The 20,901-nt window shown below is 44.9% G+C and overlaps 1 protein-coding gene across 3 annotated transcripts in view; it reads left to right on the plus strand.

The window, feature by feature from the left end:
- The window catches only part of mcamb (melanoma cell adhesion molecule b), a 39,812-nt gene extending 19,221 nt beyond the window's left edge, over positions 1 to 20,591 (plus strand). The window contains exons 2-18 of one of the 3 annotated variants that reach the window (XM_062521779.1): positions 6,049 to 6,173; positions 6,502 to 6,736; positions 7,090 to 7,160; positions 7,266 to 7,353; positions 8,058 to 8,237; positions 9,552 to 9,679; positions 9,958 to 10,108; positions 10,416 to 10,531; positions 10,771 to 10,912; positions 11,648 to 11,772; positions 12,084 to 12,231; positions 12,755 to 12,796; positions 14,126 to 14,158; positions 15,989 to 16,033; positions 17,018 to 17,144; positions 18,072 to 18,187; positions 18,591 to 20,591. In XM_062521779.1, coding sequence (XP_062377763.1) covers positions 6,049 to 6,173; positions 6,502 to 6,736; positions 7,090 to 7,160; positions 7,266 to 7,353; positions 8,058 to 8,237; positions 9,552 to 9,679; positions 9,958 to 10,108; positions 10,416 to 10,531; positions 10,771 to 10,912; positions 11,648 to 11,772; positions 12,084 to 12,231; positions 12,755 to 12,796; positions 14,126 to 14,158; positions 15,989 to 16,033; positions 17,018 to 17,144; positions 18,072 to 18,180 — 1,865 coding nt within the window. In that variant the 3' untranslated portion in view covers positions 18,181 to 18,187; positions 18,591 to 20,591. The remainder of the gene's footprint in view (positions 1 to 6,048; positions 6,174 to 6,501; positions 6,737 to 7,089; positions 7,161 to 7,265; positions 7,354 to 8,057; positions 8,238 to 9,551; positions 9,680 to 9,957; positions 10,109 to 10,415; positions 10,532 to 10,770; positions 10,913 to 11,647; positions 11,773 to 12,083; positions 12,232 to 12,754; positions 12,797 to 14,125; positions 14,159 to 15,988; positions 16,034 to 17,017; positions 17,145 to 18,071; positions 18,188 to 18,590) is intronic. The other 2 variants (XM_062521780.1, XM_062521781.1) reach the window with 2 other exon arrangements.
- Positions 20,592 to 20,901: the final 310 nt, after the last annotated feature.

The following is a 20,901-nucleotide window of genomic DNA, read 5'->3' on the forward strand; positions in this document are numbered from 1 at the left end:
TTCACCAACTATTAGATCATTGAAATAATGTATTCCATTATAAAACAGTTTTACTCATTGTACATAAAACACAGTGGTAGTTATGGATTGTGCATATTCATTTGGGACATCCTCCTCCCTTGCTACTCTCGTTTCATTGGTGAAAAGCTGCTGGTGTTAGGTTTGTGTAAAAAAAACCAAGTATAACGAAAAAAGTACATGTATTTAAAATCCATGAATTCACAAATAAGCGAAAATACAACTGAAGAATGACACATTGCTTCCTGTACATTTGAACACACACAAGTTTTCAGTGCATCAACGAGATGTCCTCCTGTAGCAATGTGAACAGGTGTGGAGGGTGTTCTACTGTTTGTGGCTGTTTGGATGTGGGTGGTGTGTAGGCTGTGCATGTGTGTGTGTGTGTGTGTGTGTGTGTGTGTGTGTGAGATGCAGTGGCGTAGGGGAATGGTGCCTTCAGGTGAAGTTCAGTTTAGGAGATGTGGGTGTTTTGGGGAGATTAGTGTTATTAGGGTTGGTTGTTTAGGGGCGCCCCATTCTTTCCACTGAGACCAGATGTGAGGGGCCCCTTGAAAGGTTTATGTGTGTGTGTATGTGTGTGTGTGTGTGTGTGTATGTGTGTGTGTGTGTGTGTGTGTGTGTGTCAGAGAGAGAGAGAACATGCAAAAGTCTGTCTATGTGTGTGCGTTTGTATGTGCGTTGATTCAGGGTGACTCTGGTTCAAGGTGAGGTCATAGGTTGTTGGAGGTCGCTGACCTGACTAGAGGTTGTTTCCTGGGGGACACCAGTGGCACCTTGTTGCCCGTGGCTGCCCATTACAGCAGCAAAAGTGAGCCGTATCCCCACCGTCCTTATCCTCTCACACTCACTGATAGCCTTTCAACTGCTTTTGCTGCGTCAGGATGTGGACAGAGAGGCCAGAGCATAAAGTCATTTAGATTGATTTATTTGCAGATGCTTTTCGTCCAAAGCGATGCACAGGCACAGCGAAGGAAAAACATTAATTTGCTCAGGATGTTTTCTGTTACTGATATGAAGAGAGGCACGGCTTTTTAATGGCTAAAAGATGCACTCTAAGATTTTTTTTGTGCCACTTTCAGCAAAATGCCTCCTACTGTCCTCTAGTTGTCTGTTGTGTGTGTGTGCTAAAAAATAAAACATAAAAAGAGAGAAAAACCTCAGACCGAACCTACACTATTGCAGCCAGTCACCATACTTCTTATTGAGGAGGATAGAAGCAGCATACTACACCTTTAAAACAAAGAGTACACACTATACCTATAACTCAAAAGGTACACACTACCTTTAACACAAAAGGTACACACTGAGCCTTTAACACAAAAGGTACACACTGAGCCTTTAACACAAAAGGTACACACTATACCTTTAACACAATAGGTACACACTGAGCCTTTAACACAAAAGGTACACACTGAGCCTTTAACACAAAAGGTACACACTATACCTATAACACAAAAGGTACACACTATACCTTTAACACAAAACTACCAGAACCTTGAGAGCATGCTGAGGTGCTACGCCAGGTTCACATAAAAGTCCTCTCTGGTACTGCCCAGACAACCAGAGAGAATTTAGCAAGTAGCACAACCTGTGAAATCAGCTGGTTTACTGTAGTTCACGGCTGTGTTTTTACAGTCAGGGTTTAATGTGTGCAGTACTGACTGAGCCTGCAGCTGATGGAGCTTTATGAGACATTTATGTTCGCAAGAGTTTTTCTCTGAGCGGCAGACCTGGAGGAGGACAGGGAGAGAGAGAGACGCAGAAGACTTCTGATAACAGCTGGAACAACTCCTGTGCCAGCACTGCAAGCCTCAAAGCAGACGTCTGTGCTTAGACGAGATCAGAACCAGACCAAAAGCCATATCTCACCTCCACATCTCTGGGCCCAGGCAGCGGGCAGAGAGTGCTGCCTGATTGGATCTGGCCCAGATGCGGGCTGGATGCGGTACCGAGCAGGTCACACGTCACGTCTCCATCATCGGCCATGTGCTTTCGCTCTCTAGGCAACTGCCAAGCAACTGTTGGGCGCGATGCCACGTTAGAGGCGCTGGCGTCGCACATGTCAAGTGGCTGCCGGCGACTCGGTCAAAGGCATTCTGGTGGCTCTAGGCCTGCCGAGCGGAGGCCATATCTAACGGCAGGGTCTGGGCAACCGCCACTCTGCTGCCAGGTGTCTGTTTGTCTCAGTGTGCCAGAGAGCAGAGATGACAACGACCAGCTGAGAGAGAGAGAGGGGGAGAGATAGAGAGAAAGAGAGTGAGAGAAAGACGCTTTGTAGTGATGTGTGTCGGCTTTGGTTGAGGCTGTGCCAAAGAGGATCAAAGCTTATGGAGTAGACATACCGAAGACCCAACACAAGAGTATCTCTGAGCGGCTCTCAAAGCAGCCTTGTCCTCCATCATTTATCCCTGTCAAAGCCATAGCTGAACTTCAAGTGCTTTCATTTCTAGAGGTCTCTCAACAAGAGCTGTTGGCTTTGTTAACAAAGTCTCTCTGACACCTCAATGTACAGCCGGAAAACCCAAACTATCTTCAAGCCAGACTGAAGGTGTAAATTATACAGTGGCAATTGGGTGTGTGTGTGTGTGGGTAGGGGGGGGGGGGGGGGGGGGTTCTTCTATGTCTACACAGAGCTTAAACAAAAAGTATAAATTGGCCAATGTTTCACCTAGACAAACTGTTTCTGTAACTGTTAATAGCTAATAAGCACATGTTATTCTAAAGCGTTACCCTTTTGCCTTTTTTGATGGGCGAGGTCCCCCACCCATAGTTTGCACCTTTTTTTAAATCATGAACATATCACACAAGTTTTGAAGAACAACAACTGTATTTTATGCACTTTGGTGAACCTTGGAAACCTGTGGAAATATATGATACAGAAATATATCAGTCACAATCAAGCAGCAGCAAGACCAAATGCTCAGTGAATAAATCAGAATCAGAATCAGCTTTATCACAATCAGAATCAGAATTCTATTGGCCAGGTTTGCGTAAACAAGCAAGGAATTTGACTCTGGTTAATCTTTGCTTTCAAGTAGGCTATGACACTAGGCTGGGTGAACCCTGCCTGACCTGCCGGCGAATTTGGATTTCGCCTGGCAGCTTAGGCTGGAAACCTGCACATCTATCTCCCCTGCTTCCTGTCCACAACCTTTGGGTCCAATCACAAAAGTTTTAGCATCAGTAGGCTAATTGCAATGAGCCTACTGCAATGAGCCACTTAGCACTGAGTTGCTAACTAGCGCCGCGTCTGCTGATGATCCAGATGGTTTCAGTTTTACCTCTGGGGGGCAGGGGGGTTGCGGGGGTAGGGTGGAGAAATTGACTGGGGCAGTTGCACGGTTTGGGGAAATGTGCTCCGTCTGTGTGTGAAGAGAAGATTTTCATGTGAGTCAGGGTTCAGGTTAAAGGGGAAGAGGTTGGGGGTGGGGTAGTGGTTTAATGGTTTTAGTATCTGCATCAGTGAAATGTGCAGTGTGTATGTGGGGGAAAGTATTCCTTATGAGGACAGAAGAGTTCATGCATGTGGGGTGTGTGTGTGTGTGTGTATTTGCAAGTGAAATGTACTGACGCAAGTCTCCCAGCATAGTTTTTGAGATAAAAGCCGTTTGACTATACAGCCTTATGCTGAGCTGATTGTGTTGAAATAATTTCTCTTTTCAAACATGGGATGAATAGAAACAGCTGTTGAGGTGGGAGCTCTGTAAACTGGTGAGCTTCAGTCGAGAGAGTGTGACAAAGTGTACACACACAAAAAAAAAAATTGCATTGACATGAGACCCTCCATACACACAGGCATAAAAGATGAAAAAAAAAACGGCATTGACATGAAGTGCTCCGCCAGGTGTGAGCTGTCATAACGGTACGGTTGAGTGAGAGGGCGGCAGGTTAAGCAAACAGTCTGAATGGTGAGCTCACTCACGCTGAACCATAACACCAAGTCATCAGCAAGAGGCGTAGAGCAACCTTAGTCCGCCTCACACGCACACACACACACGCACACACACACACAAACACACACTGAGCTATAACACTAAATCAACAGAGGGGTATAGCCCTCAGCTACACACAGTACAGTACACACGTGCACACTAAGCCACGGCACCAGGTCACTGGCAGAGGAGCTATACAGTATATTCAGTTTTACTGTACAGTATACCACACACACTACCTCAGCCCACACACACACACAGCCCACCTGGGTACTGGGTTTGTAACACCTCCGCCCCCAACATAATGAAACTGAGTCTGAATCAGAACTGCTGCTGCTGCTGCTGCTTCTGCTGCTTCTGCTGCTGCTGGTGGTGAACTAATGGGCAGGAAATGCCTTTGTTGGAGACGCTAATCCGATTGCTCTAATAGGGAAGCATCCTTTCTGCTCAATTAGACTCCTGGACAGGCTACAGAAACACACACCGCGGGGATGGAGGGATGTAGAGAGAGAGAGAGAGAGAGAGATGAATGTAAGGATGGAGGGATGGAATGGACGCATAGAGTGGAAGATGGAAGGATGGGTGGAAGAGAGAGAGAGGGATGGAAACAGGAACAAAGTGTTGCGCTGCGGGTGTTGCTGGAGTAAATGGAAGTGATATGGTGTAAACTTGATTATTTGCAAGACAAACAGCTTGAGAGAGAGAGAGAGAGAGGGAGCAAGTGAGTAAATACGCAAGTAAACAGCAACAGTATTGTTGTTTGGTGTGTCTGGATTTTGCACAAAATTGTTCATTTGCTGAACCAACAAAGGAAAGAGAGAGATAGAGAGATAGAGAAAGAGCGGAAGTGAGAGAGCAAACAGCAACAGCTTTGTTTTGTTTTTGTTTCGTATAAACTTGAACAAAAAAGGAGAGAGAGAGAGAGAGAGAGAGAGAGAGAGAGAGAGAGAGAGAGAGAGAAGGGAGGGGAGGGGAAACGAGATGAGAGAGACAGATCTCGATCTTGATGTTTTGATGGTTTTTGGCAGCGGAGCAGGTCAGATTAATGGTGCTAAAGTTTGAATGTCCTGCTGTTATGATTTCACACTTGAAAAGCAAACCGATTTCACGTGCAGGGAACATGCAGTTCTGTAGATCAGACACAATACTGTAATATTCTTTGTCTGATCTTATCAGGCACGACCAGTTTGATACATAGAAAATGAATGGTTTAAGAAATAACACGTACAGTATGTCTCTCAATCAGGTTTATATTGCTGTGTGTTTGTATCTGTCATCTTGCTAAAATGATTACAAAGAATTTCACACGAGTAGGCTAGCACAGTGTACCCCATAGAAATTCCTTCTGAAATGGACAAACACAGGAATCATTGAAATCCCAGTCCTTGTAATTTGGACTTCAATAGCAGGCCATTAAAGTGTTCTAATTCACTAGCGCTTTGGGAGACACAGCCTCACTATTCTGCCCGTAAATCGAGTCTTTCTTTTGCGCCGCTGGAATGCCTTACACTCACTCGTAACACTGCTGGGCTCCCAGAATTCCTCTCATAGCACCTAATTCCCATCTGTCCCGCACAGCATCACGACAAGCCAGTCCATCTGCGGCAGCTAGCAGGTCGCTGCTGTTTGTGTCTGTGTGTGTGTGTGTGTGTGTGTGTGTGTGTGTGTGTGTGTGTGTGTGTGTGTGTGTGTGGTCTGGGGGCCTAGCTAGAGGCCTAGCACTGGTTTGTGCTTCTTCAGAGTAAACTCAGACAAACCGGGTGGTTTTCATGTCAACGTAGTCTGTTGTGCTTACAGTCTGCATAGTTTGACCTTTATTACAGTAAGAAGGTGTTGGTGATGTTCACCAACAGGCTGGTGTGTATGCACTCACTCACACACACACACACACACACACACGCATGCAGACTGTGTTAAGACTGTTTGTGTGTGTTTGTGGGAACTGTGTGTGATTGTGTGTTTTATGTGTTTTATTTGTTACTATTGGGTGTCTGGGATGTGGCAGCGTGTGTGTGTGTGAGAGAGAGGGAAAAGCAACTGTGTCTGCATATCCACATGTATATTTATGTGTGTGTGTGTGTGTGTGTGTCTGCAGCATGGGCGATGATAGAGGTAAACATGGAGGATCGTGTGGAGGTCTTTCTAGGACAGCAAGTGGAGATCTCCTGCCAGTATAAGATGGAAAGCGACCCCAGCACAGCAATCATCCAGTGGTATACAGTGAGTATCTAGCCCCTTCTACACCACTCTTCACACACACACGCACACACACACACACACACACACACACACACGCACACACACTTTTTTTACACAGACTTTCTGATATTCATCTTTAACTGAGCCTGCAATATTTTATTGTGAAAGCTAAGAGATTTTATGTATACTTTTTTGCTTCTAATAATAATGCAATACAGATCCTTTATAATTGTACGACATACAAATGTAAAACAAACAAGGTCGCAACCTATGTGTCCAGATGCAGAATCTAGCTCTGTGTTTTTGAACAGTTCACTGACCTTTGGTGCTTGCCAATGCTTTTCCACAGAAACCAGCTGTCTCCAACAGTCAAAGGCAAAGCATCTTCTATAAGGACAACGAAAGGCGGATAGCGGACCAGGACTCGTCCCTGGCGGGCCGGGTAACGGTGGACGACAGCACCCCTGGCTCTGTGCTTCTGATTGTGGAGCCAGTCCAGCTGGAGGACGAGCTGCTGTTCATCTGCAGCGTGAACACACCCACCGAGGAGGCCAAGGAGGGCAGGACCCAGCTCAGAGTCTTCAGTGGGTACCAGCCCTGGGGGCAGGGAAAAGGCATCTAGTGTGTGTGTGTGTGCTTGTTTTGTGTGTGTGTTGGTGTGTGTATGTGTGTGTGTGTGTGTGGGTGTGGGTGTGGGTGTGGATGTGTGTGTGTGTGTGTGTGTGTGTGTGTGTGTGTGTGGGTGTGTGTGTGTGTGTGTGTGTGTGTGTTAGTGTATGTGTGTGTGTGTATTGTATGTGTTTGTTTGTGTGTATTTGTGCGTTTGTGTTAACCTCATGCTTTTATCTACAGTAGAGCCATGTAGATAAAGCCATCAATAAACAACACACCTGTGTTTTTCACTCAACTCTTTACTCTTCTTGTCTTGTTATCGTAGGTAAGCCAGAAGTTCCCAAAATTGAAGGAGTGCACACTGGGATATCTGTCAACGAGGAGGATCCAAGCAAGGTAAATAATCCAGTCTATCGGGAGGCCATTGTTTACTTACTTATGCCCTCTCTGGTGAGACTGTGACTGGACTGAGGCTGATAACGCTACACTGTGTCCCTGCAGATTGCTACCTGTGTGGTCAAGAATGGCTACCCCCTGCCCAATATCACCTGGTTCAGAGACCGCACCCCGCTGTACATCTCTGAAGGAGGTGAGAAGGAGGACAGTGATCACATCTCAGTTTAAAAGTGTCGTTGCATAACCTCCACGGTGACTAGAAAAGAGGCTCTCAAACTCACATCTTGTCATGACACACACACACTCTCACACACACACACACAGAGACGCACACACACTTGAAACCTCTGAGCTATAATCTCATGGGGTGGTGGTAGTGTAGTGGTTAACGAAATGGACTAGCGTACAGTAGCCTGAAAGTTGTGGGTTCAATTCCAAGCTTCCACTGTTGTGCCCTTGGTCAAGGCACTTGACCCCAAGTTGCACTTGGGACAATGTAATCCCTTGTAATAGTCGTCATATGTAATTCACTTTGGACAACATGAATAAATAGACGTAATCTGGCTACCTCATCATCACATCAAGGCCAGCTCCAAACCACACCAGGGACAGGAGCTGTTTTGAACTTCGGACACTCATGTCATATTAACATTCACAGTAATTTCCCTTGTATAAGCCGCAGGACAGTGTTTTATGCAAGTTAAAAGAAACAAAGCCATATTAAGACCATATTAACTGCCCCCCTGTATTAACCTCATAGCTGAAGAAATTTAGCAAAATCAATGTATAAGTCGCGGCTAATAGTCTGGAAATTACGGTAGCCATTCTCCAGTTTACTGCTGCCTTGACATTTGTGTCTAATTATTGTTATTTTTTTTAAACTTGTGACTTCAACAGTGGTCGGAGTGGCCAACCAGGTGACGAGGGACACCAACAACCTGTACTCGGTGAATAGTGAGCTTTTTATGAAAGTGAAGAAGGAGGACAAGGATGTAACCTTCTACTGCGAGTCTTCGTACTTTGTGCCTGAAGGGACGAGGATGACTGAGTCTGGCCGCATCAAGATCACAGTGCACTGTGAGGACATGTCCTTTTGTTTGGCTTAACAGTTAACACCCTGTTACTATGGTTAAAACATTATGTAAGGGACAATGTATAAAACACTGGTCACTATCGGGAAAATTAGTGCTGATAAGGGTAAACCAGACCCAGACACAGAGCAGAGGAGTTTTGATTCGCCCTGAAGGGACTTATTTTCCCTATAACGACCGGATTTCTATACATTGTCCGGCTTTTTATCTGGCCACTTGCCAACACAAGGAAAATAAACTTAACATGATATGTTTTTTTACATTTATTTGTTACCGTTTTGTTGTGGATTTTGCTGAGAAGCAAATACTTCGCAACACAAGCTGAACTTGAATCAAGCATTCTTTAGAACACAGCTGATCAACGCTCTGCTTTCACTTTTTAATGAAGTTCCATTGCAAGAAGTGACCGGATTACTTGCAAAGTGATGAAATATGTGAATCGGAAGCACAAAACCCATTGCCATTGACAGTCAGTCATTGTTTTGCAAACAATGGGTTGGGTTTGCAACAAATGGGCAATGGGTTTTGTGCTTCTGATTCACATCTTCCATATCAATGCTCTTTCAAATGGTAACTATAACAACCATATAACGATGGTTGAACTAGGATGCAGGCTTCACAACAATAGAATCAACGGTAAACAAGTTAACTACCCAAAGTTATCATTGTCAGGACCAAGGAGAGTAATAAAACAAACTGAACAAGTCGGCTTCTTTTTAAACTGAACCATTTGTTTCCTTTGTGTGCTGAAGGAGACATAAATAGTGGCAGCCAGGGCATTGGCGGGTCATGGACTTCTTTGCCTCTGTCTCCTCCATTAATTCCTTATATCAGGACACCGCTGCGGCATTTATCCCTTGCTTAACTTCCACATTTTGTAATAATTCGCTGCACTTTGTAATAAACTGCCTGAACGCAATACGGAATAAAGTAATTAGGCCGTCTGTTTGGTTACACACCCTCAACCATAACTCTGTGTTTAGGTTACTCACTTAAGCTGCATTCAATGCATCTTATCTCACAACACCAGTTTGAACTCACAACTGAACTATGCTCTGTTGCTTATTAGTTTCATTGTATAGCTAATTTTAGTTTAATTATTATTTCATTATTATCTTCTGATGTAAGGTGATCTTGAATGTCATGATTCATAAGAGGCGCCAGTAAATATGATTTAATATATTATAATGGTAATTTATTCTATTTTATTTAAATTTTCTTATTAAAATCTATCCTTACGCCATATTTACAACCAGATGTGCTTGGCTGTGAGTCATTGTTTATTACGGTTGTGTTGCAGACCCGACGACGTCTGTGGAGATAAGACAGGTGCTTCCTAAAGGCCAGGTGAAGGAGGGGGACACGGTGGAAATCAGATGCTTTGGTGACGGGAACCCAACACCACCACTGACCTTCAAACATAATGGAGTAATGCATGCACACACACACATACACATATCATATGCATACACACACACATACACACACTTTTTTACATTTCTATTAAATTACTACACTGAAGTGCTTATGCCACATTTCAAGCTAAAAACTGAAATTACATTCATGACTGTTGTCTTTTAGATTTTGATTACATTACTACATTTAAGTGTTACTACATTTAAGACTAAAACCCAGAAGAAACTTGTGTCAAAGGCCCTTTGATTATCTCCATGTCTAACCATATCTAATGACCTATGATCCTGCAGGAGGACCTGGACGAGGGGAGCCTGACTGATGACCAGCAGGGGGTGGTGTTGCGAGACGTGAAGCGGTGGGATGGGGGCAACTACACCTGCAGTGCCCTGGACCTGGAGACTCTGGAGGAGCTGGAAGATGACATGGAGCTGATGGTGCACTGTGCGTCACTGAGCGACTTGCGCTGGACAATGACACACACACACACACACACACACACACACACACACACACACACACACACACACACACACTTACCACAGCACACACACAGTTATCACATCAAACAAACTTAACACACCACATGTATAAACCAGAAGATACTACCTACATTTTGGTTGTGTTTATTTGTATTCATGTTGTTTGTGTTTATTCATTTGTGTGTGTGTGTGTGTGTGTGTGTGTGTGTGTGTGTGTGTGTGTGTGTGTGTGTGTGTGTGTGTGTGTGTGTGTGTGTGTGTGTGTGTAGTCCTGGATGAGGTTGTGCTGTCTCAAAAGTCACCAGTAGTGCTGTCCCAGGGCACCGCCCTAGAGGCCACCTGCAATGCCCTCTCCTCTCTGGACACAGAGACGGCCTGGTTCAAGGTATGTATGTGTGTGTGTGTGTGTGTGTGTGTGTGTGTGTGTGTGTGTGTGTGTGTGTGTGTGTGTGTGAGTGAGTGTTTCACAGAGTAATAGGTATTTCAAATTGACATTGCATTAACATTGTTATTCCAGCAAAATCTGTTTACAGGAAATACAGTGATATGGTATGGAATGGATACTTTTGATTGTGTCTTTAAATTCATCTCGCCTGTGTGTGTGTGTGTGTGTGTGTGTTCCAGGATGGTCAGTATTTCACTCAGGGCCACAGATTGAGGATTTTGAATGTTTCTGTGGACACATTTGGAACGTACCAGTGTGTAGTGACCACTCCTCGCTTGCCTGGCCTGGAGTCCCAGAGTGCACTGGAGGTGTTTGTGCAGAGTGAGTTCTCATCGACTGTCCTCTCCACTCCTCCTACTGCCCCTCCTTCCTTTTTTCCTCTCTTCCCTTCCCTCTTCTTTTTTAGCCCTCTTTCTATCTCCTCTCCTCTCTTCTCCTCCTTTATCTCCTCTCCTCTCCTTCGGCTCCATTATGTATCCTCTCTCTTCTCCTCCTCTCCCTTCCTTTCCTCCTTTATCCATCTCTTCTCTTTCCGTCCTTTATCTATCTCTTCCCCTCCCTCTCTCTACCTTCTCTCTACCTACTCTTCCCCCTCCACTCCTCTCTCCTTTTCCCTTCTTTCTCTCTCTCTCCTCTTCTAACCCTCCCTCCCTCCATCTCTTTTTCTCTAGCCTCCCCTGTCCTCTACTATACATCAGCCTTGTCCCTCTGTCTTCTGTCTTTTCTCATCACCTCTCCCCAGACCTCCCCACACGCTTTTATTTGTATGTGTGTGTGTGTAAGGATGTCCTCGAACATCAAATTAAAAAAAAAAAAAAAGTAATGGCCCCAGCTGTGGCGTGGCTGGCTGGGGCACCTGCGCCGTATGCCGATGACCTGGGTTCAATTCCCGCCCCGTGGTCCTTTCTGGATCCCACCCCTACTCTCTCTGCTGTTCACTTCCTGTCATTCTCCACTGTCCTGTCCTATTAAAGGCTTAAAAATGGCAAAAAAATATACTTTAAACAAAAAACAAACTAGACATGAGATAAAATGCTCCTGTATTGAATTCCTTAGGTCAGCCGCAGATCACAGACATCAGAGAGGAGGACCTGCAGGGAGGCGGGAACTCTGTGAACATCACCTGTGTGGTGCAGGGCTACCCCATGCCCTCAATCACCTGGGACTCACCTGACCAGGAGGTACTGTAATAGCCCATCCTCCATAACCCCCAGCACCTTTTTAGCAGTGAGGGGCTATTTGCAGCCTGGCGGCTGATGGCTTTGGTCTGTATTGTCTGAGTACACAACTAAAGCGAACAGCATGTGGTTCTGTCTGAATTGCACTTATCGGGTTTGTGTGTGTTTGTGTGTGTGTGTGTGTATGTTTGTGTGTGTGTATACATGTATGTGTGTGTGTCTGTGTGTGTTTGTGTGCGCGTGCATGTGCGTGTGTGTGTGTGCGTGTATATGTGCGTGTCTGTGCATGTGTGTGTGTGTGTGTGTGACAACAGGATCTGAATGGACTGTCCAGTGACAGCATGGAGCTCCCTAATGGTGCCATCAGCACGCTGACGGTGAAGGCCTCGTCCAAGCTGTCAGTGACCTGTGAAGCAGAGAATGAGTTTGGAAAAGACAGCCGAGTCTACAAGATCGAGCCAAGTGAGTCCCTTAGTGATGTACTTCTTCAGCAGTGTGTGTGTGTGTGTGTGTGTGTGTGTGTGTGTGTGTGTGTGTGTGTGTGTGTGATATTTGTGATTTGTATTGTATATTGCCATGAAATAAGGGGCGTGCGATATTGATGTGTGTGTGTGTGTGTGTGTGTGTGTGTGTGTGTGTGTGTGATTTGTGATTTGTATTGTATATTGCCATGAAATAAGGGGCGTGCGATATTGATAAATACATTTTTAAAAAAGCATCTTGGCATTTTTTGGGGAATTTTGTCGATAATAATAATTGGACAATATATAGCGTCCTTAAAAATGAGTCTCGCTCTCTATTGAAAGGTTTTTAGAAAGGTTAATGTAACATGGCCTTTCTTTGCATTGTGTACAGTACAAGTATTGATAATACAAGCTTACACATCACAATGACATATATCGCACATCCCTACACGATACACAACCCCCTCCTATGATGAAGTGACTTGACATGAAGAGTGTGTTTTGGTTTTCTCACTCCACAGTCGGACTTGAAACGTCTCCCGCTCCCACTACTACCACGACTCGTAAGTGTGTGTGTTTCTGAGCTGCGCTTCTCACGCGTGCCGATGCGCTGTTCTCTCATTCATAAGAAGTGTCCAGATACACGTCCCTCTCTAGCACAACCTGTCCGTAGTGGCTGTGGCTACTTGACTTGCGTGTGTTTGCATGCTGAAGATGAGGGGAGCCACCGCAACTGCAGGGTGATGATCTATGCTACGCTCAGACGAGCACTGATAGGAATCAGCACACTGTGCACACCATTCAGTCACTTTTCAGTAAAACATTTGTAAACAAGTAAATCTTTTTGGCTTTTTATGCCTTTAATGCGATAAGACAGTGGAGAATGACAGGAAGCGAATGGGAGAGAGAGTAGGGGAAAGGACCACGGGGCAGGAATCGAACCCGGGCCGCTGGCGTACAGTGCAGGCGCCCCAGTCAGATGCGCCACAACTGGGGCCCACAGGGTCAATTTTGCCTAAATAAGTGCCACGGTTCATGGCGCAACATGCAAAACAGGCAGAGATGTCTTTCCCCATTTTATATACTTACAGGGTTAGTACCTTTGACTTGGCATGTGGTTGCAGTGATGCAGTGACTCGAACGCATTAACACTGTCTGTGATTCGGACAGCAGAGGTGAACACAAAGTGTCAGAGGTTCACAGAGATTGCCCTTTGGGTTTTAGGCCTACCACCAGAGAATCCACCAGAGAGTAGTTTTTCATCCAGAGATGAGTCTGCCCAAAACTTTGTAGTTGGTGTGTGTGAGTGTGTGTGAGTGTGTGAGTGTGTGTGTGTGTATGTGTGTGTGTGTGTGTGTGTGTGTGTGTGTGTGTGTGTGTGTGTGTGTGTGTGTGTGTGTGTGTGTGTGTGTGTGTGTATGTGTGTGTGTGTGTGCCTGCACATGTGCAACTGACTCTAGAGGAGTCTGTTATCTGTCAAATTGAATAAATAGAGAGAGGAAGGCAAATATAAGTCACTTCTCAATCCCAGACACCACAAAGAGTCCTAATACTGTTAAAAGGAACATGGCAACATTTTGGAGTTAGATCTATATCCGTGCAATAACCCAGTCTGACACAGTTAGCCTAGCTCAGCACAATTCACTGGAAGTGGGTTAGACCAGTTAGCCTATAGCTTGCCTATAGCTAAAAGCAAGCTATAGGCTTGCTGGTCCAACCCATTGCTAAGCTAGGCTAATGATTTCCAGCCCCTGCACTTGTCAGGCTTTGTCAACAGTACATTATGAAGTCCATTAAATATGCTTGTGAAAGGATGTTTTTACAGCTACTAGGGAGTGATAGATTTTAGAGGACAGTTGTTAACTGACAATTTTGTGCTTGTGGTTCATCAGCCCCAACAACTACTCCAGCCAGCATTCAGACAGGTATAATATAAAATAATATTGTATAAGAGGAAAACATCATACCTCTCAGTCCTATTTACGTGAAGTTTCACATTTATTTATTTATTGTTGTTTTGTCTGCAGTGGCGGCAGACACTAATGCTACATCTGGCCCTAGTACCAAGTGTAAGTGTGTTTCTACGTGAACAGCATCTCATATGCGACTGCTTGTTTACGCTCTTTCTTCTCTGATGTTTACCTTAATGCCAGCTGTAGTTTGCCTGAGGTGTCTAGACCACTCAGTTTAGCCCAAGTTGTACCATACTACATACAGGCTAGGCTTGGTGTCTGCCACTTAATGCACAGCTTATCTTGTAGCCAGAAATTTGAAGAACCAGACGTATGTTCTTCCTATTTTAGAAAGTTCTTTTGGTCAAATACAACACGACACAGACTATTTATTTTTCAATGAGTGCTAATAACAGATAACAGACACAGACAGAGAAAAGCATAATAGAAAACAATGACACCACCAACAACAACAAATAACCCCTTGTTGGTTTACACACTTACCTCTAACGCATCTCTGGCAGAGCTTTTAAGCACTTAGAGAGATGGTTTGCACCCAGATGGAAACTATAGAAGACAGTGGCTCTCTCCAGTCTGAGGCAGCTGCTGGGTCTGTGTGTGTGTGTGTATGTGTGTGTGTGTGTGTGTGTGTAAATGAGTTAGAGACTGCGTGTGTGTGTGTGTGTGTGTGGTTTTGGTTGTGTGGCCAGGCAGATGCTGGGTCTGGCCCAGGTCTGGCCCACACGTGGCATTCAGTCAGCTGCACTCAGGGTCAGGTCTGGCTACTCCTATTACCTCAGCAGGCCTCTGGAGCACCAGCTCATAATCACACCCTGCCTGGAAGCATCCGCTCGACTGTGTGTGTGTGTGTGTGCGCGCGCGGATGTGTTTGTTTGTTTTTTGTCTATGGGTGTGTGTGACTGTATTAGTGTGTGGCTGTATGTGTGTTGTCTTTGTCTGTGTTTATCTTTGTGTGTGTGTGTGTGTGTGTGTGTGTGTGTGTGTGTGTGTGTGTGTGTGTGTGTGTGTGTGTTTCTGACGCCACTGGAGAGAGCTGCTATCTATCAGAGAAGCAAACTGAATTATTAGAGATAGACACAAACACAAGGCGCTACACATAGCACACATGTAACTGACTCCTTAAGGGTCTCACTACAAAACAGTAGCAATGCAATGGTCCGAACCAATCAGAGCACTGATTGGTGTACTGTGTATGACAGCTGTGTATGACAGCATGTCCGCATAGCGCATTGCATGCATACATCTACATTTACATTAACATTGAACTTCATGGGCCCCAGCCGTGGCGCGACTGGCTGGGGCACCTGCACCGCACACCGGCGACCCGGGTTCGATTCCCGCCCCGTGGTCCTTTCCGGATCCCACCCCAGTTCTCTCTCCCTCTCACTTCCTGTCATACTCTCTACTGTCCTATCCAATTAAAGGCATAAAAAGCCAAAAAAAATTAAAAAAAAAAACAAAAAAACATTGAACTTCATGGCAAACGTATCCAGCTGTAGCCTGGCAGGACTGGAGTGAAAGAGAGGGAGCTGTTCTACTGTAGCTAAGGGGATGGGTTCTAAAGGGTTCTTCTGACAGATGAGGGGAAAGAAAAGCTTGGTTCTGGAGGATGGCTGTACCTAATGGGTGTTGGGATAGGATTGGTTCCAGATGGTACTTCTGACTAATCAGGCGTGTAAATGAGCTCAGTTCTAGGGTGCGGTACTCACTAATGACTAGTAGAATGATCCCGGTACTCGAGGACGGTTCTGACTCCTTACTCTTCTGTTTGTGGTTCTCCAGCCAGCGGGTCGGTAACAGTTAAGCCTCCAAAGAGAGTCCATAAAGGTTTGTCATGTTACCCCCCCCCCCCCTCCAACCACCACCACTATCAGCAGGACTCTACCACTGAACTGCACTGTACTGCACCACTCTGCACTGTACTGCACTGCACTGCACTCTACTGCATCCTGTGGCCTTTTACATTCAGACATGTGGAGGCATCAGCAACCATCAGCAGATCCCAAGAATAGGCACTGCAATGACAGGAATATGCTCTGTAAATATAATATAATATAATATAATATGGTATAATATTTCACTATAGATAATTTTGTACCCTGTATTCCTAGTCTGAGGTTCTGACTGCTAGGCTAGACAAAGCTATAGTTATGAACTAAAAGTTTTCTGTAGATCCCTCCTGCATCTATCTGCTGAGGATGCGGTGAAAGAGGTCTGATGGTGCGCTTGCTTTTGCCTCCACTGACTCCTAAATGTAAAGATGCCTTTTCTCCTAAGACAGCCTCAGCCTCTTCCACCTCCTCAGAACGGATCTGCCCGAGGGAAGGACCCGTTTGGAAGCACCCTCACTATGAGAATCACATCATGCAGCCTCACCTTCTTCTTTCTCCACACATAGAGAATAGGCTCTTATGTGTCCTGCTATCTCCCCACATGCGGAGGAGATGCTGGTTGTGTCCTCCTCTACGCTGCCTGTCCTGTCCACCTGTCTATTCTTCCACCAGCACTCTCTGTCTTTCCGCCAGCACCTGTTTGTCATCTCTGAGTACGAGTGCGGTCAGCCGATGAGGCTGTCATGGCGTATGGTCAGTATTAAGAGCTGCGTGTGTGTGTGTGCAGCTGCTCAGAGATGCTAAACTGCTTGGGAATGCTGCATGAGCGGGATGCCCCTCTTCTCCTCTACACGCTGCATCTGGCTTATGCACGGGTCAACGTTTCCAGCCGCCAGGAGCCTTCCTCTCCTCTTCCTCACCCTCACGGTGCTTCCCTCCTTCCTTCACTCACCTGTTCTTTCCTTTTGTCATCCACCAGAGGGCAGTGGCGTGATCATCGCGGTCCTCATCATCTGTGTCCTCCTGCTGGCCATCCTGGGAAGCGTCCTCTACTTCCTGTACAAAAAGGGCAAGATCCCCTGTGGACGTTCAGGAAAGCAGGACCTGTACGTCCACATCCTTTACAGTGTTAAATTAGGAAGTTAACCCTCATGTTGTCCTAAAATCTTACGACGTTCGTTGTCCTTGGGGTCAATTTGACCCCAGCTACAAAAAACTCTCAAAAATGATTAAAATAATTTTTTTTACCCAATTTTTTTTTGTGGTAGGTACTTAACAAGAGTGTAATAACCACTATCAAAAGCCCTACAAAACAATCCCACCCCCCCACACCCCTTTATGAACCCTGGAACCCTGACTGGCAATATGGCCAATCCAGTGTCAACAGCCCAAAGGCTGACTTTTTGGACTTTTTCAGACCTGCCAAAATAACTTATATGTAATATGTACTTGTATATGAAATAATGATAATAGCTACATGTTCTCATACTATTACAATAATAATATCCATAATTTGTCAAATATTCCTTTTCATCATGTTTCATAAAAATGGGGTCAAATTGACCCCAATACCACCAACGTAACTATTTTTTTTACAGGACATTGGAAACATATTTTTGTGCAAATTTCATGTTTACTCTGTTGTACCCTTCAAATAAGGAAAAGTCATGAAACTTGAAGCAAAACAAAAAAAGTGAACCATATATTTTATGATGTTAAACACTGCTTGGGGTCAAATTGACCCCAAGGACAACATAAGGGTTAAAGGTGTCGTCCATGACCTGGTCAGAGTCACAGGCTACTCCTTTAAAGGGCATGTTTAAAAGGCTCATTGGACATATTGTTGTTATGAATAATACTGTAATTATACTGTAAATAATTCGGGTTTATTCATAATTAATTACACAAATTATATCATAATCATTTTGGTGTAAATTACATCTTAGAGTGGGTGAAAATTAACTAATCTAATCAACACCTGTTGTTAATTAAGGTAAATGCAGACAATTCATAATCAAATATTCTATCTGCAGAACGAAACAGAAGTCTAATAAAGATGCCATCGTCATGGAGATGAAGACGGATAAGTCAGACGAGGCCGTTCTTTTACAAGGAGTCAACGGGGAGAAAAAAGCTCCCTAGTGACCAGGTAACCAGGGAAACAGTTACACAGCAACAGGACAACTAATAAGATTACCCTTGGGAGTAACCTGCAGTACTGTATTTCCACTGTATGATGATTTCCATGAAGTGTCAGATCAGATTAACTGAGCTACACTAAACACCAGGCCTTTCCATGATGCTCTATTCACCCACTCACTCCGTGTCGCGTTGATTCTTGCCAGTATAGTTTCATTAAATGTTGTATGTATAGAAGAGGATTAGGTCATCAGCATACACATTCACTTAGAAATACAAAATGCTTCATGCCAATGCACATACATGAGTGGGTTAAGTAACTGTACTGTACGGTAAGATGCAGAATGAGGTATGATACTTATGCGTTGTGTTGGTTTTGTGCTCTCTCTCTCTCTCTCTCTCTCTCTCTCTAGTGTGGAGTCGGCGGACACGCGGCTGTGACTGCTCTGCCCTGAGAGCAGGAGCAGAGGCAGTGTGCTCTGCTCCGCTCCGCTCCGACCCACCATCCAGATGCCACTCAGGGGCCAACCCTAACACAGCTATCCACTTCTGCACCCCACCCTACCCAAGCCAACCCCACACACCTCCAGACCCCACACCAACACCCCACACAGCCCTACTGACAGCTGGAAAACACATCCAGCCAAATCCACCAAACACAACTATCTGCCATCTTCTTTACACACTCTTAAGAAAAGCCAAGTCATACATTCCTAATGTACTGTACAACTACCAAACATATCTAGCCGGAATCCAGTTACCAAACACATCTAGCCAAATCCACCTACCAAACCATGTGTAAAGCTCCCATATGCAGTGACCCTCATAAACACCTAAGTAAAGCCCTCAACATCAGCTACCCTCGTGCAGTCCTGAATCCAGCTCCACACTCCAGATCTACAAGCACCTACAGTATCTGCCCTGCCAGCCAGTGACCTACAGAATGCTGCAGTTCATATGCGTGTCCTGCCACGCGGCTCTTGTACCCGCTAAAAAGACCCCTCAACCAGACCCCAGAGCCATGGACACGTCCACCCCCCCTCCCCCTCCCCCCAATCTCTACTCTGGCGTCTTGATCCAGGTTAAAGCCCTGCTGCCCCCTCCCCCATCTCACCTCTGCGGAGAGATGCTCTAACAGTGTTGTAGAGTTGAGTGTTAATCCAACAGTCCCGGTAGACCAGTTATTATGCAATCAGAAGCCCTTGGTTGCGTGCTATATAATGTATATATTATCTACTGTATATATTCCTGGAGAGCAGGTGACTTTAGGACATATTTGGTCCAGAGCTGGTACCCATCTGAGCCAGATCAGGGCCAGACCAGGGCCAGATGCGTGCTATTGTCAGCTTTGATCTGGGTTTAGATATTTAAAATAGATGAAGAACATTTGCAAAGTGTTATGATCACAGGTCCATGTTTTGAGTTCTTTCTTTTTTTTTTTTTGGGATGTTTGGTGTTCTTTTGTTTTGTTTTGTTTAGTTTTGTTTTGTTTTGGTAAGGATATTTTCAGAGTTGTGTATGTGTATGTGTTCGGGGTCTTTGTGTCGCCTCCTGCTGTTTAAGCTCTGTTGTTCTATGACAAATTATGACATTAAAGAAGACAGCTTCGCCACCCAACTACTTACTGTATTGTGTGGTGGAGACATTGGGTGACTAAATCTGCCTTGTCTAATTTCAGTTGTAAGGGCAAAAATACAAAGAGATGAATCTGACGAGAAACTGTGATACGCGTTAATTATAGAGGGAGTTCCTGTCATTTTGTAGTACTTTATCTGAACATCACTGCCCTCTAGAGAACACTGTGCAAGACAGACGATGGCCATTCTCAGTTTTGACAATCAGCTGATCTGTGTGAATTGTTCCCCCTAATTTCACCTTTCTGCCTCATTTTAGTGTGCACTGAATTGTTTTGGATTGTCTATTTGTATGTTAAAAGAGAGAAACTAAACACACACACACACACACACACACACACACACACACACACACAGTTTCATATTTCCATAATGATCTAGATTTGTTGTTGAAGTTTTGTCTGCTGTGACACCCCTTAAAACCCATCATTTTCCATCACACAAGAGAGAAACATAACAGACCAAACTCTTGAGTTTTAAGGCATATGTGCCACCTGTTGGTGACATAGAGGAAAGACTTAATTTCAACTTTAATTTTCTGTTAAGTTTTTATGCCATCTTATTCCCTGCTGTCTGTGGTGCACTGTTTTTCATTAGTTTTGTAACAGTATGACTTTACCTTTTGGCCTTAAGTGAGTTTAAGCATTTAGCCTTATGTATATTTCAACCTCTCTGTGTGTATTTTTATTTTTTATTTGGGCAACTTGCCAGCCACCTAAAAAAAGGTTATTCCTGGGGTGCCTCTCATGTAAAGTTTATACGTCCTCCCTCGCTCCTCGGGCCTCGATCCTCACTGATCTACATAAGGAAAGATAGACGAAGGGATAGACTATCGTTGTTGCCGCCCCATCATTCTTTATGTAGATCAGCGAGGATCGAGGCCCGAGGAGCGAGGGAGGACGTATAAACTTTACATGAGAGGCACCTATAGGCTCATTGCCTTTGCTCACCCTCAAACCCCAAATCTGTTCCATAGCTCCTGGCCAGTGTTCTATGGCTGACCCTACCACCAGGCCTGATCAGGGTCAACTCTGGTACGAACCAGAGCCTTATCCAGGCCAGAACAAGGACAGACAGGCAGACAGACATC

This window comes from Sardina pilchardus, chromosome 19 (genome assembly GCF_963854185.1).
Source record: "Sardina pilchardus chromosome 19, fSarPil1.1, whole genome shotgun sequence".
In the NCBI taxonomy this organism is placed as follows: domain Eukaryota; kingdom Metazoa; phylum Chordata; class Actinopteri; order Clupeiformes; family Clupeidae; genus Sardina; species Sardina pilchardus.